Source organism: Malaclemys terrapin, chromosome 7 (assembly GCF_027887155.1).
Source record: "Malaclemys terrapin pileata isolate rMalTer1 chromosome 7, rMalTer1.hap1, whole genome shotgun sequence".
In the NCBI taxonomy this organism is placed as follows: domain Eukaryota; kingdom Metazoa; phylum Chordata; order Testudines; family Emydidae; genus Malaclemys; species Malaclemys terrapin.
In genome coordinates, this window is record NC_071511.1 from 28,725,854 (window position 1) to 28,740,249 (window position 14,396).

A 14,396-nucleotide genomic window follows, 5' to 3' on the forward strand; every position below is an offset into this window, starting at 1 on the left:
CCTACATATAACATGCATGTGCAATTTAGGGGCTTATATTTTAAATAGGGCTGTCGATTAATCATAGTTAACTCATGCAATTAACTCAAAAAATTAATCACAATTAAAAAATTAATCACGATTAATCACATAATTAATCTCACTGTTAAACAAGAGAATACCAATTTAAATTTATTAAATATTTTGGATGTTTTTCTACATTTTCATATATATCTTATATTCTGTGTTGTAATTGAAATCAAAGTGTATATTTTAATTACAAATATTTGCACTATAAAAATGATAAACAGAAGAAATAGTATTTTTCAATTCACCTCATACAAGTACTGTAGTGCAATCTCTTTGTCCTGAAAGTGCATCTTACAAATGTAGATTTTGTTGTTGTTACATAACTGCACTCAAAAACAAAACAAAAGTAAAACGTTAGTGCCTACAAGTCCACTCAGTCCTACTTCTTGTTCAGCCAATCGCTAAGACAAATTTGTTTACACTTACGGAAGATAATGTTTCCAGCTTCTTATTTACAATGTCACCTGACAGTGAGAACAGGTGTTTTCATGGCACTTTTGTAGCTGCCATTGCAAGGTATTTATGTGCCAGATATGCTAAACACTCGCATGCCCCTTCATGCTTCGGCCATCAGTCCAGAGGACATGCTTCCATACTGATGACGCTTGTTAAAAAAATAGTGCGTTAATTAAATTTGTGACTGAACTCCTTGGGGGAGAATTGCTCTGTGTTCTACCCGCATTCTGCCATATATTTCATATTATAGCAGTCTCGAATGATGACCCAGCACGTGTTGTTCGTTTTAAGAACACTTTCACTGCAGATTTGACAAAACACAAGGTACCAATGTGAGATTTCTAAAGATAGCTATAGCACTGGACCCAAGGTTTAAGCATCTGAAGTGCCTTCCAAAATCTGAGAGGGATGAGGTAGGGAGCATGCAGAAGTACAGAACCTAAACCACGAAAAAAGAAAATCAGCCTTCTGTTGGTGGCATCTGACTCAGATAATGAAAATGAACATGTGTTGGTCTGCACTGCTTTGAATTGTTATCGAGCAGAACCCACCATCAGCATGGCATACACATGTCCCCTGGAATGGTTGTTGAAGCATGAAGGGACATATGAATCTTTAGCGCATCTGGCACCTAAATATCTTGCGACGCTGGCTACAACAGAGCCCTGAGAATGCCTGTTCTCACTTTCAGCTGACATAGTAAACAAGAAGCGGGCAGCATTATCTCCTGCAAATGTAAACAAACTTCTTTGTCTGAGTGATGGGCTGAACAAGAAGTAGGACTGAGTGGACTTGCAAGCTCTAAAATGGTACATAGTTTTATTTTTGAATGCAGTTTTTTTTTACATAATTCTATATTTGTAAGTTCAACTTTAATGATAAAGAGTGCACTATAGTTCAATTCACCTGAATTGAAAAATACTATTTCTTTTGTCTTTTTACAGTGCAAATACTTGTAACCAAAAATAAATATAAAGTGAGCACTGTACACTTTGTATTCTGTATTGTAATTGAAATCAATATGTTTGAAAAATGTAGAAAACATCCAAAAATATTTAAATAAATAGTATTCTATTATTCTTTAACAGTGCAATTAATCACGAATAATTTTTTTAATCACTTGACAGCCCTGATTTTAAATACTGGACTAGACATAAGGTGAAAGAGAAAAACGAGGAAAAAAATAACAAGAAAACAATGAAATTACAAAACAGACAATCCCCTAAACCCTTTTCATTCCTTAATGTTACAATGAACTCTCTTGGCTTTCCTTCCTCCCTCTGAAGTGAAGGAGGCTATAACAGTTCACTAACGATGCCTGCTTTTCTCATTTTTCACTGGCTGAAGCACTGATCTCGCAAATACTTGTGCATATGCTTAGATTTAAGGCATGAATAATTCCAAAGTGTAGTCTTTGAAATGGTCTTCCAATTTTTTGATAAAAATTCAAAACTTCAATGAATAGTTTAACTGGAAATCGAAATTTTGAAAATGCGAGATAACTGTAGAATAAAAGCAGATTAGTGGTCAAAACTTCCCTGTTTGTGAAAGCAACTCTTAGGCCTCGTTCCTGCAAAGAGTTTCACATGCGGTTAACTTTGTCTGTAAGTAGTCTCACTAACCTCAATAGGATTAGTTATATGAGGAAAATTGAGCATTATTATTAGTATTTATTGTTTACTCGCAGTAAGATCAAAAGACCTCAGGTGAGGTCAGGCCCTCTTTTTGGTAGGTCCTTTTTGAACATATATAATTAATTCAGTTGGCCAAACAAGAGAGAGAGATGCTCAGCTGGTAAATGGAGCTATGACAGTTAGGATCTGATCTGGCCTCCAGAACACATGTGTTATTCAAAGCACTGTCTTGACTTGCAAGGAACTCACTTCAGGCGATGTGTAATTAGCAGTAGATGGCACTGCTAACTATGTGACCTGTGCTCCGTGGAATGGATAGACTGTCTTGTTTAATGTAATTCAGTGCTTAAAACAGAGATCTGAAAGCAAAATCTCTTTGGTTCTGTCCCCATTACTGCCACTGAATAACTATATGACATTAAGTCACTTGACATTTCTGTACCTCAGTTAGCTCATTTTAAATATGGACCATTAGCGGGGCATTATGAAGCTTGCTTAATGTTTGTCAAGTGTTTAGATCTTTGAATGAAAGACTTCTTCAAATTTTTTTTTTTTAGGTTTATTAAAAATAATACAAAGTAAAGTTCTTGTCATGGGCTCTAGGTCCCTTTGCCATACATTAAAATGCAATCATAAATAAAAATCAGCTCACCCGAAACCCAGTCAATATCTCCCTCACTCACAATCCCAGCCTTTATCTTACTCTTCTGTCCCTCACTATCCCCCTCCCCCAAAGCCTTGGTAAATACATAGGCCTTGCAGTCATGAAGGTCAACTGATTCTGGCTATTTTAGATGAAGAGGGAAGTAGGTTTCAAAGCTGAGGTCTCTCATGGAAAATACCTTACTTGCAGCTTCCTCTTTTTTATGCTATGGAAATGCATATTATTATTATTATTATTATTATCTCATTTATTAGGGAGCTACCCAGTGCATTCCAAATCCATCAGCTGACTTTCCGCTAAAGAAAGCCAGTGTATAGTGGGGAATTTTAAACAGTTGTTTCTCCTCACAGCAGTCGTTAGTATGTATCAGCAGTAATGGATATTGTGCATCAGGTAGACATGGCATTGGTCTTACACTATTCTTTAAGATTACCATCCAGTAACTTAACTCACAAGGCCAAATTTTCCCCTCAGTTACACCCATGCAACTCCATTAACAGCAATGAAGCCACGTGGGTATATATGAGCACCAAAATCTTTTAGTGCAAATTGTAACAATATAAAACTTTTCAAAGTTTAATTAGCCGGTGACGAAGTGCTTTGCTGTAACCATTTAAAAGGGTTCATTCCTCTACAGTTAAAAGGAAATGCAGTCTCCTAAACATTTAATTAGTATTAACACCAGAATTAAAGCTGTAAAAGACATCCATCAGAAATGAATGAAGTCGCAATATTACAACAAAAAAACTTCAAAAACAGACTCCAACGAGAGATTGCTGAATTGGAATTAATTTGCAAATTGGACACCATTAAATTAGGCTTGAATAAAGACTGGGAGTGGATGGGCCATTACACAAAGTAAAACTATTTCCCCATGCTTATTCCCCCCCCGCCCCCTCCCCACAGTTACTCACATCTCCTTGTCAATTGCTGGAAATGGGCCATTTTCATTACCACTACAAACAGTTCTTTTTCTCTCCTGCTGATAATAGCTCACCTTAACTGATCACTCTCCTTATAGTGTGTATGGTAACCAGGGCTGCCCGGGGGGGGGCAGTGGGGCAATTTGTCCCGGGCGGCAGTCCGGGTCTTTGGCAGCATTTCGGTGGTGGGGGGCCCTTCAGTCGCTCCGGGTCTTCGGCAGCATTTCGGCAGCGGGGGGCCCTTCAGTGCTGCCGAAGACACGGAGCGACTGAAGGGCCCCCCGCCGCCGAAATGCCACCGGGTGAGTACAAGCGCCGCAGCTCCCCCGCTTTGCCCCAGGCCCCCGAATCCTCTGGGCGGCCCTGATGGTAACACCCATTGTTTCATGTTCTCTGTGTATATATTCTTCCTACTGTATTTTCCACTACATGCATCCAATGAAGTGGACTGTAGCCCACGAAAGCTTATGCTCTAATAAATTTGTTAGTCTCTAAGGTGCCACAAGTACGCCTGTTCTTTTAGCCAGTAGAAATGCTGGAAAAAAATGGATGCTCTTTAGACTCATGCTGATTAGGGAAAGTATTCCAAGTCTCCTTAATTGTATGCCTTACTTTGAGAAGTTCTGATATAGTGTGAAATGAAACTCAGTGGTAGTGCATCGTCTAAGACATCTGTAAATGATTTAGTTGTGATAATGTCAGGTTAGCTGCAGTGAACTCTTTTCAAGCGAAGTGCAGCACCACATGTGAGCTGTGTGTGTGAGAGGACATGGATCCATAGGAACTCTCTCTGTTTTGGGCAGCTGTAAATGTGCATGTAAAGAGAGCTCTAGTCATTTTCCTTAAATGAGCAAAGCTGTATCATTGCGCTCCATAAAGTTTAACGCGAAACATCATCGGTACCTATGTAAAGGTTTGCAGTTTTGCCCTTGAAGCAGGAAGGAAGCAAACAAAATTAAAAAGAACAAATTCATTTAAAACTGAGGTTGCAATCAGGGTAGTCCTGTAGCACTGTTGACTAGCATTCTGCTTTCTACTGTTCTCAGAGACTATTGGAACAGAGGGTCAGTTAGAGGCGTTAGAAAACTTAGGAGTAGAGTCAGTAATGTAGCAGCTTGGCCCCTTTGCATCACTCTGTCCTGCTCCAGGAAAAGGAGTAGGGCCTGGGAGGAGCAGGGTGAAGGGTGCAGTTAGGGCAAGTGAGGGGAACCAAGTGTGTGTGCTGGAGACAGTATGTGAGACTGAGATAGATAAAGGCTAAGAAGAGCAGAAGAAAGCAAGAGAGCCCAGAACAAAGGAAAAGAGGAAGAGGGACACTGGCTGGTTGGGGTGGGGAGGCTGTGGCCTGGAGCATAGAAGAAAGTGGTGGTAGATGGGACAGATAGTAAACAAGGTCACAAGGAGGAGGATACAGAGGTTAGCTGGTAGAGCCACGAAGTATATCATGTGGTGATCATGTTGCTTTCTGACATGCAGATTTTCCCATGAGATAAAAATATTAAATGTAGCAAATCATCTTCCTAAAGTGACTTTGTTTGTAGCAGAAGCAGAATCATGGTCTATTTTCTCTCTCCAGAAATTGCTACTGAGAAATGGAACACAGCTCTCTCCCTCGCCCCCTTCATTTTGCTGAGATTGAGTGCCCAGGGTTCAAACTGCTTGCTACTCATGGCCTTTTCATGGGTTGCATTGAAATCAGTGAGAGTTACAAACATTCAACGCATCTCGGAATCAAGTCTTAGAAACAGTTGCTTAAGTGGCTTCCACAGGGGCAGCTACAACATGTTGACTTCCTAGAGAGGCATCACTCACTAGGTTGGCTTTCACTGTGCTGAGGAGAGAGGGTCCTTTAGAAAGCTACAGGCTTCCCTCAGGGCTAGTATCTCCAGCATGGGAATGAGTGGGCTGCCACCTCTGATTTTATATACTGGCTCCCATCTCTGAATTCCCAAGCCTCTGGAATCCCTCTCCTCTTATGAAAGACTTCAGCTTTCTGCAGATGGAATTATTTGGGTAGATGGCTCTCTCACATAGGCCTTGTGACTTACCTCTTCTGATGGTGCACAGCTCTTTGAGGAAGAAGGGTATGTGTGTTTTTCTCCATGTACAATCGCATCCCTTTCTAAATGTAATCTGTAAGGTGTTCATCCTTTATCTGGTACTATAGGTTCCTTCAGACTGCTCCAGGCATAACGAAAGCTGAAACCATAGCTGCATTATTGTGAAATTACTGCTTACACCTTCTCCTTCAATTGATTGCTGGAGTGCCAATATAAACTCCATAACAAAAGTAAAATACCTCTGCTTCTACTTTAGTTATGGGCACGTTGGTAAAAATTTACTAGGGAAAGGTTTTTCTCTCAATAGCTTGTGAGTGGATTATCTGAAGCACAGAAATAGGGAGTGAATTATTAAGGCTTTTGTCTTGCAAGTTTCAGTTTGACATTATTTCGCTAGTGAAGCCATCTTACATTACTGTAGTGTGATGTATTTCTCCTGCATAGACATAAGTGAAATTCACGCCAGGGACTGTGCCAGAGTAATTTGGTTATAATTTTTTGCACAGAAAGTGTGTGGAAAGTCTGCCATAGTGGGAGTAGTACAAGGTGCCTACAATCTTCCCTCCTGCTATAGGCTCCAGAGGCAGCCAGGAGAGTCCCCAAAGGGAGCAGTGCTGACCAGGGAGAAGGCACAGGAATTTATTTATTCAAACTTACAAGGAGATGCATGTGTCCATCCAGAGCTCTGAGCTCAGGACCATAGTTTTACAAGCTCATAGACTTTAAGGCCAGAAGGGACCAATCACGATCATCTAGTTGGACCTCCTGCATATCACAAGCCACAGAACCTCACCCACCCACTCCTGTAATTGGCCCATAACCTCTGTCTGAGTTACTGAAGTCCTCAAATCTTGATTTAAAGACTTCAAGTTACAGCGAATCCATCATTTACTCTGGTTCAAACCCACAAACAATCCATGCCCCATGCTGCAAAGGAAGGGGGGGAAAACCTAGGGTCTCTGCCAGTCTGATCTGGGAGAAAATTCCTTGCCAACCTCAAATATGGTGATCAGTTACACCCTGAGCATGTGGGTGAGACCATCTAGACATCCAAGAAAGAATTCTCTGTAGTAACTCAGAGCCCTCCCCATCTAGTGTCCCATCTCTGGCCATTGGAGATGTTTTCTAATAGCAGTTGCAGATGGGCTATATGTCATAATATGCAGTCTTATCATGCCACTCCTCCATAAACTTATCAAGCGCAGTCTTAAAGCAAGTTAGCTCCCACTACTCCCTTTGGAAGGCAGTTCCAAACAATGCCCACTTCAAAACTAATCAGCACATCAGAGCACAAGACTGCTCTTCCCATCCAAGCCATCCTTGCAGAAATCTCCCTCACCCCACAAAGAATAGATAAGTTTTGCAACATAGAATCATAGAACCATAGGGTTAGAAAGTACCACAAAGGTCATCTAGTCCAACCACCTGCCAAGATGAAGGATTTGTTGTGTCTAAACTGTCCAAGACATTTAGCTATCCAGCCACTATGCTATAGTTTGAACCCATGCCCTGAAGGATAATCAAATTTAGGCTCTGTTGGATAACCAGAGAAAGAGTGAGTTCCAGAGTGAAGACCCCTCACTGAGAATGCCCTTCCTCCAGACCAATCCCCTTTAAACCAATAGGGTGTCAGATGGAGTGACTCTCTGGCTCCAATAATGCACAATGGAAGAGGTGGACTCTGAGGAGTAAGGCCCAAACAGCTGAGAGCCTTATAATTAAAAATCAGCACATCCCCATTGCAGCCTCAACCCCAACAGGTTTAGTAAGAGGAAATTTTCCCTAAAATTGTCTGTGGGGGGGAATAAATCTGGGAAAGAGCTTCGTAAGCATGGTAGAAAGTGAGTGGCAGAAAATTGTTTTGCAATAATTATGTTGTATAATGTCACCTAACTGTATGTTTCATTTCAGCCTGATTCCTGCAGAAAATCATCTTCTAAAACCAAGCGAGACAAGGAAAAGCAAGCTTGCAAAAGCTGCAACGAAAGCTTTAACTCCATCACTAAAAGGCGGCACCATTGCAAACAATGTGGGGCAGTGAGTATCAGAATGAAATTGTAGCAATGTTTCATTTTCTGTCCATTTAATTAGTCTGTCTGCAACAGATGACTTTTTAAATCAAATTCTGAGTTTGTTTCATTCTGAGGGAACTTTTCAGTTTCCAGTAGGATAGGCACTGGAGTTCGCAGCAGGGCTGTGATAGAACAGACCTTTCAACTTGCCTTGTCCATTGGGGATCAGGCAAAACAAAGCAAAGTTATGGCGGTGTAAAAGGCCATGAGTGAGTGGTTGAGGAGACAAATGTCACACTTCTGTGGCTGAAAGGAAAGCTGCCTCTGTACCTGTTTGTTCTGTATCTGGTATTCCAAAAAACAACCTCCTTGACCAGGGTTTCCTTCACATGACTAGCACCCCTTACCACTAACCAACAGCAGAATAAATAGTCTGAAACACAACTCCTCTAGATCTTCATCAGCAGCCTCTTGCTGCAGGCTTCCAAGTGCCTTCTTCCTTCTCCTTTTCTGAGAGGAAACCATTCATTTTGTAGCTAGGGTAATGAGTTCCAGCTGTCCTGATTGATTTGATCAACCAGAAGGCTTCAGTGCTAAAGTGAGGGGTTGCATTTCCCCCAGTGGCAAAACTAAATCCGGGTGCTTTTGGCCAAAGAGGGTGTTCTTCTGTGCTTGAAAAGCCCGGAGAATCCAGCACATGAAAAATCCAGGCGCTAGAAGCTTAAGGCCTGGATTTTAAAGGAGCCAAAGGGAATTAGGTGCCCATCTCCAATTGAATCTCAGTGGGTTTTGGATACCTGATTCTCTGAGGCGCTTCTGAAAATCCCAGCCCAAAATTACATGATTGTTGACTGCCTTATTGTGGCTTGAAACTTTCCTTCTGTGATATCAGTTTCAGGGTTTCATGTTCCTGGTGTGACTAGTTTAGAATAGTTAGTGAAATAATATCAAGTTTTTGTAGAATGGAGATAAATTTGGATCTGAACAGACAGGTAAAATGTGTAGCTAAGAATATTAAAAGCCATCCTTTCTAAAACATTCATCTCAGGAATCCAAATACTATTACAGTGGAAGAGAGACTATTATTCTGGAGTCAGCTATCTTGAATCTTTGGAGTTTTTTTAAATAATTATTAAAATAAATACACTTTCTTTGGTATTTAAACTGTTACATCAAAGCTCAGTTTTAAAATAAATCAAACAAAAAACTCCCCATGGACAAAAAAAAAATGAGAATTAAGTTATTAATAATTTAATGTTAAATAAACAATTGTTGGTTGTGCAGTGTTTTCTGGTGCGGGTAGTAGAATGCAAATGAAAGGAGTTAATTTGCCTCTAGCAAAGACTATTCAAAAAAATGTTAGTTTGCTTTTGTTTGTGCATTTCAGTGCACTGAACTGGAGCAATGCAATGCTTTGTGTAGTAATTCATATCTTGTGGGCATACATATGAGAGCGTACTATCGCGACTGAAGAGCATTCAGACTCTTGTTGTGTAATAAAGTGGGATTTGAAGTTAAATCCTGCTGACTGCTCTTATAATGCACATAAGGGGTGGATCTCCTTCCCCATAGTGGTTCTGCTACTGCAGTTAGTGCCATGAGACTGCAAATTTGAAAACTGACTTCACTGCTCTGTAGTGGGATATGGAGACAAGGGGCCATATCCTCCACTTTGCCAGGTCCACCTTGCACCAAAACTTAAAGCAGCTAGAGGTTTGTACAAGTATCCTCACTCTGCAGGGGGAATCTCTGCTGACACAAAGCTGTGCCATCTCCTTTACCAGCCCTGTTGCCCAACTCCACCATCGCCTGTGCTGGAAATTCCACTGCCTGGGTTGAGGGGAGGCAGGGGGCATATTAGGGGTGGGGAGGGAAGAAGTTGTGTTAGGAGGAAAGAGAAGAAAAGGCGGTTCGATGGAGCAAGGCTCCATTATGCTCCATTCACCACTGGTATTCGGTCTCTACGGGACCTTATGCCAGCAGCATAATTAAAGCTGTCCTCCATGGCCAAGCAACTGAGAGAACCCCTAACTGGCCTCCCTGGGACCGTGGGACAGTGGTGGTCCCAGCTCATAAATTCAAACCCAGCCAAGATTAGTAGTGAATGACAGTTGCTGCCATTTGCTGTTCAGTGGGCTACGTGAAATAAGTCAGTGCTTTTTGCTCCTGCTGGAGGGATGGGCACATAAATACAGCTGTGCTCACCGTATTCCTGTGCATAGTTCCAATAGACTGAACTATCCTCTTCCTCTTGAGGAGGAGGGTACCTTGAGTTGAATGGTTAGGTTCATTGCTTGGGGTTGTACAGGGGAGTGGTGCAGATAAACAGACAAGTTGAGTCTCCAGCGCTGTATATCCAGCACTTTTCGCAAGCGCTGATTTCATGTCAAGTTTAATTGCTTATTTGTGCCAAACCAGAAAAAAGAATTGAAAGCCATAAAATCACTGCCTCCCAACCCAACGTGGCATCAGGCAGATCATTATATGTAGTGGACAGTTTATTGGCCTAAATTCTCAAAAGTGACTCAATTTTTGGACACTGAGCTCCAAACAACTCAAAGGGGCCTGATTTTTCAGACAGCACCCACTGTGAAAATCAGGCCTCTTTAAGGTATCTCAAGCTGGGCACTCATGATCATTAGGCACTGAAAACTTAAGACTATTATAACTCAGACCTTTTATATGGGAACAGAAAAGCAGATACCTGTCAGTCACTTTCTGAATGGTTGGAAACACAATACAGGATAAAAAAATCCTTCATTTCTGATTGAGGGAAGGGAGGTATCCCATCTCAGACCTTGACCTACGTAAGTTACAGGACATCTGTCAATCTGTCTCATCCTTGCATAAGTTTGCAGGATTTTATTTCAGCAATTTACCTGCAGCAAAGTGGTTGTAAATAACAGGGATTTTGTTTTTAATAGTGGCTGAAGAATGAAGTATTATCTTTCTGATACAGGTTATTTGTGCAAAATGCTCTGAATTTAAGCCACTTGCAGATAACAGCCGTCACAATCGAGTGTGTAAAGACTGTTTTCTGCTATCATCAGCAGTCCCGTGCAATACAGGAGCTGAATCTATGGGAGAACAAAAGAAAAAAACTGCAGTCGAGGTACAGTTATCTTGCTAATAAGCTTTTAACATGCTTGATGCCTGAAGAGGCTGGTTATTTTATTTGTTATTAAATCCCTTGGGGCGTGCTTTTCTCCATGATCTTACACCCTTTTAGTAGGCTATCACTCACAACATACACCTGACAAACTGGCGCTTGTAGAGCTGTATGGACATACACTGTGAATCCTATTTTCAAACATGAGTTTTGTACTTTTCATGCAGGGATACACCGGTTTTGCAGGGAAATTTCAGCCCCCAGGTTTTAAATAATTGCCCTGCTGGGACATTCCATTCCATTCAAACTAGTGGCACCTTATCCAGCTTTCTATAGGTGTACCTGTGCAGACATCAGATCTGTTTCCATGTAACTTCTCTTGTTCCCATTCTGGAAAGCTTTGTGCTCTTGAAATTTCACTTTCCTACAAAATGCCAGTGCAATTGACCATTTTTCACAGTGATTCATACAAGGGCACGCCAAGCCATTTTTGAATGAATAATCCTGTGTGTGAAACATCAAGCAGTAGTAGAGTGGGATGGCCACTGTCTTTGCAACCTTTCTCTTTGGGGCAGACTGAGTGAGAAGAGCGCGCACACAGCACTCGCCCAGAGCTGTGCTCTGCTTCATGCTCCACCAAGCCATAAGGATGATCTTGTGCTTAAGGCATGGTGCTGGGAGTGGAGGTGTCATTTGTGTTTAACTGTCCCTCAAGGAATACTGCCTGCACTGGATGACCTGGGGCTGGTGCAAATGACCATATGCCGTAGCACAGAGGTGTGCTTAGGTGTGTGATGGGGGTGGCTTTGAGCTTTGGCTGTTCTAGCTGCAGAGCAGCCCTTTGACTACTGGGGGCAGCTCCCAGAAGTGAGCAGTTTCTTGACTTTACTGATTAATGGAATTCTCTGTTGTCTAGGTGCTCAACCTCAACTTTGTACTCCCATCCTGGTCCCAAATCCTAGAGGTGCAAAGTGGGGTAAAGTCATAGGTGCACGCTCCCTTCCTGAACTGTGTCTTCTGCAAGGCACAATGAAGTATCTGGCCCTGTGGCTTGATATCTTCAAGCTGCAAAGTCTCTCTTTTATACCATGCACCTGTGATTACAGCCCAAGAATAAAACTGAGTATGCCCCAGTATTGCATGCAGTATGTCACAATGACCTATCAACGCCATTTCAGCAGAACTATCTGCCAAGAAAGTTAAAGCCTGCACCTAAACAGCAGAGAATTCTGCTAATCCTAAAAGTCAGGAAGCTATTTAAAAGCCAGTGAAATGTGACCCAAGGCTTTACTTCAGAGAACAGATTACTTCCTGTAAAAATCCAAGAAATTGAGTAGTTTTCATTCACATGCTCAGACTTTTAGCTCTGTGCTAAGTCTTCAAAGGATCAGGTAAAATGCAAGAAAGGTGGTAAGTGCACAAAAGAGAAATATTTGAGCAAGTCTGTTTCTTCCCTTCCTTTTTTACATAAAACTTTGTTAATGAGCTTAATAACAACTTGAGAGCTTGCCACTTCACAAGTGCTATTACAGATGCCAAAAATCCTCTAGAGTTTTTTTCCGCTGGAAAGGCCAATACAGTATAGACATTTTTTCAGTCACAAAAAGCTTTTTTTCTTCCTTTTGTCACACGGCCTTGGGGTATGGTTCATCATATTTCCTCCCATTCATATACTAGAGTCTCTGCTAATTATAATGTTGGGAAAAAATGGGTTTGTAAACACAGGCTATAATGCAGTCCAAAGAGAAGCAGTAAAAATACTGCATTTTCTTAACTCTATCCTTCTGGATGTTCTTGTTGGTTGATGTTTTTCCCCCCACTCAAATCAAGACATTTGCCTAGTCTACACTAGAGTAAAGGATGTATGCGGTGGATAGAATGTCTTGTGCACTTCCTACCAGAGGGAAGATTGTGCATCTTGGTGCCAACCTGTGGTGAAGCAAGCTAAGTGGTGAACCATGGAATGGTGTCAGCCTTCCAGCTCTCCTTTACCAAATGACCTCCTACAAACAAACCAAATAGGAAGAGGTTACTTACCTGTAACTAGAGGTTCTCTGAGATGTGTGATCCCTATCTGTATTCCACATATGGGTGCGCATGCGCGCTATGCCTCTGAGTCCAGAAGTGTTTCGTAGCAGTGTCCGTTGACCCGCACATGTGTAGTGCATCTCCTTGTAATCCCAGCTGAGGGTATAATAAGTAGTGCAGGTCGATACCTCTCCAGTCTCCCTCTTACCATCATGGAATCCAGTCTGAAGCAGAGGGTCTGGAGGGCGGGTAGTTGAATACATCTCGAAGCATCTTCAGTTACAGGTAAGTAACCTCTTCTTCTTTGAGTGATGGGCCCCTGTGTGTATTCCACACGTGGGTGGGTGACTCGCAAGCAGTAGTCATTATGGAGGTGGGTGCAAGAATGCCAATGGAAGTGCAATCTGCAATACAGCCTGGCCTACAGTGGCTTCTGTAGCAGCCACTTGCGCAATGGCATAGTGCATCGTGAACGTGCGGATGGAAAGCTACGTTGCCGCATGGCAGATGTCTTGCCAGGATGCATCCGCTAGGCCGATGTGACAGCTTGTGCTTGCGTAGAGTGTGCCATAACTTTATCAGATAGGGGTGCATTGGATTGGTGTAGCATTCATAGCTGCACCCCGATACCCATTTGGAGATGCGTTCGGACAAAAGGACTGTTCGGCGACGGTCACAAATAATTAAAGCGATGTGCAAAAGGGTGGAGTCCTGTGTAGGCAGAATGCCAGTGCATGGCAGATGTCGAGGGGCATGCAAGGCTCTGTTAGTGAGGAAGCATGTGGTTTGGGATGGAAAACCAGCGGGTCGATGCTCTAATTTAGTTGGAATTCCGACACCACTTTTGGGATGAATTTGGGGTGGAGCCACAAGGATACTTTGTGCTTGTGGGATATCGGGGAAGGGGGTGGTCCGCCATTGTGGCTTCTATTCGTTGCCCAGTCTGGATGAGGTAATGGCTGCCAAGAATGTCACTTTCATTGAGAGGTGGGAGAGGGAGCGTGTTGCCAGCAATTCAAAGGGTGGCTTCGTGAAGGCAGAGAGAACAAGATTCAGGTCCCATAGGGGTATCCGTGGTGGTCTTGCCTCAATTGTCGGCAAACAGGGCAAGATGGCTTCCCCAAAACGATATGGGGTGCCACAGGTGGCATCGCGGGAGGTTAGTGGGTCTCAACCTGCATGTCAAAACTGAGGTTTTGTCTGTTGCTGGGAGAGGGTTGAGGATATGGTTGTGGTGGAGGCAGGGAAGCGTGGTCGTTGAGATCCGGGTTGCTGACATGGGGGTTCCTGGTGACATTGGTAGGTAGCCGGATAAGGAGTGTAGGGGTGCGGGCAGAATGTTTGCCTTTGATGCCTGCATCTTGGGGATGGGGTATATATACCGAGGGACCGTAGCATGGCTCTGGAGACCTTCAGTGGAGGGAATCGTCCATCTTCTTGT

General features: G+C 42.5%; 1 protein-coding gene across 3 annotated transcripts in view; it reads left to right on the forward strand.

Annotated features, from left to right (window-relative positions):
* The window catches only part of FGD3 (FYVE, RhoGEF and PH domain containing 3), a 205,838-nt gene that overhangs the window by 177,251 nt on the left and 14,191 nt on the right, over window positions 1-14,396 (forward strand). For all 3 annotated transcript variants that reach the window (XM_054036013.1, XM_054036014.1, XM_054036015.1), the window contains exons 16-17: window positions 7,718-7,843; window positions 10,778-10,930. In XM_054036013.1, coding sequence (XP_053891988.1) covers window positions 7,718-7,843; window positions 10,778-10,930 — 279 coding nt within the window. The remainder of the gene's footprint in view (window positions 1-7,717; window positions 7,844-10,777; window positions 10,931-14,396) is intronic.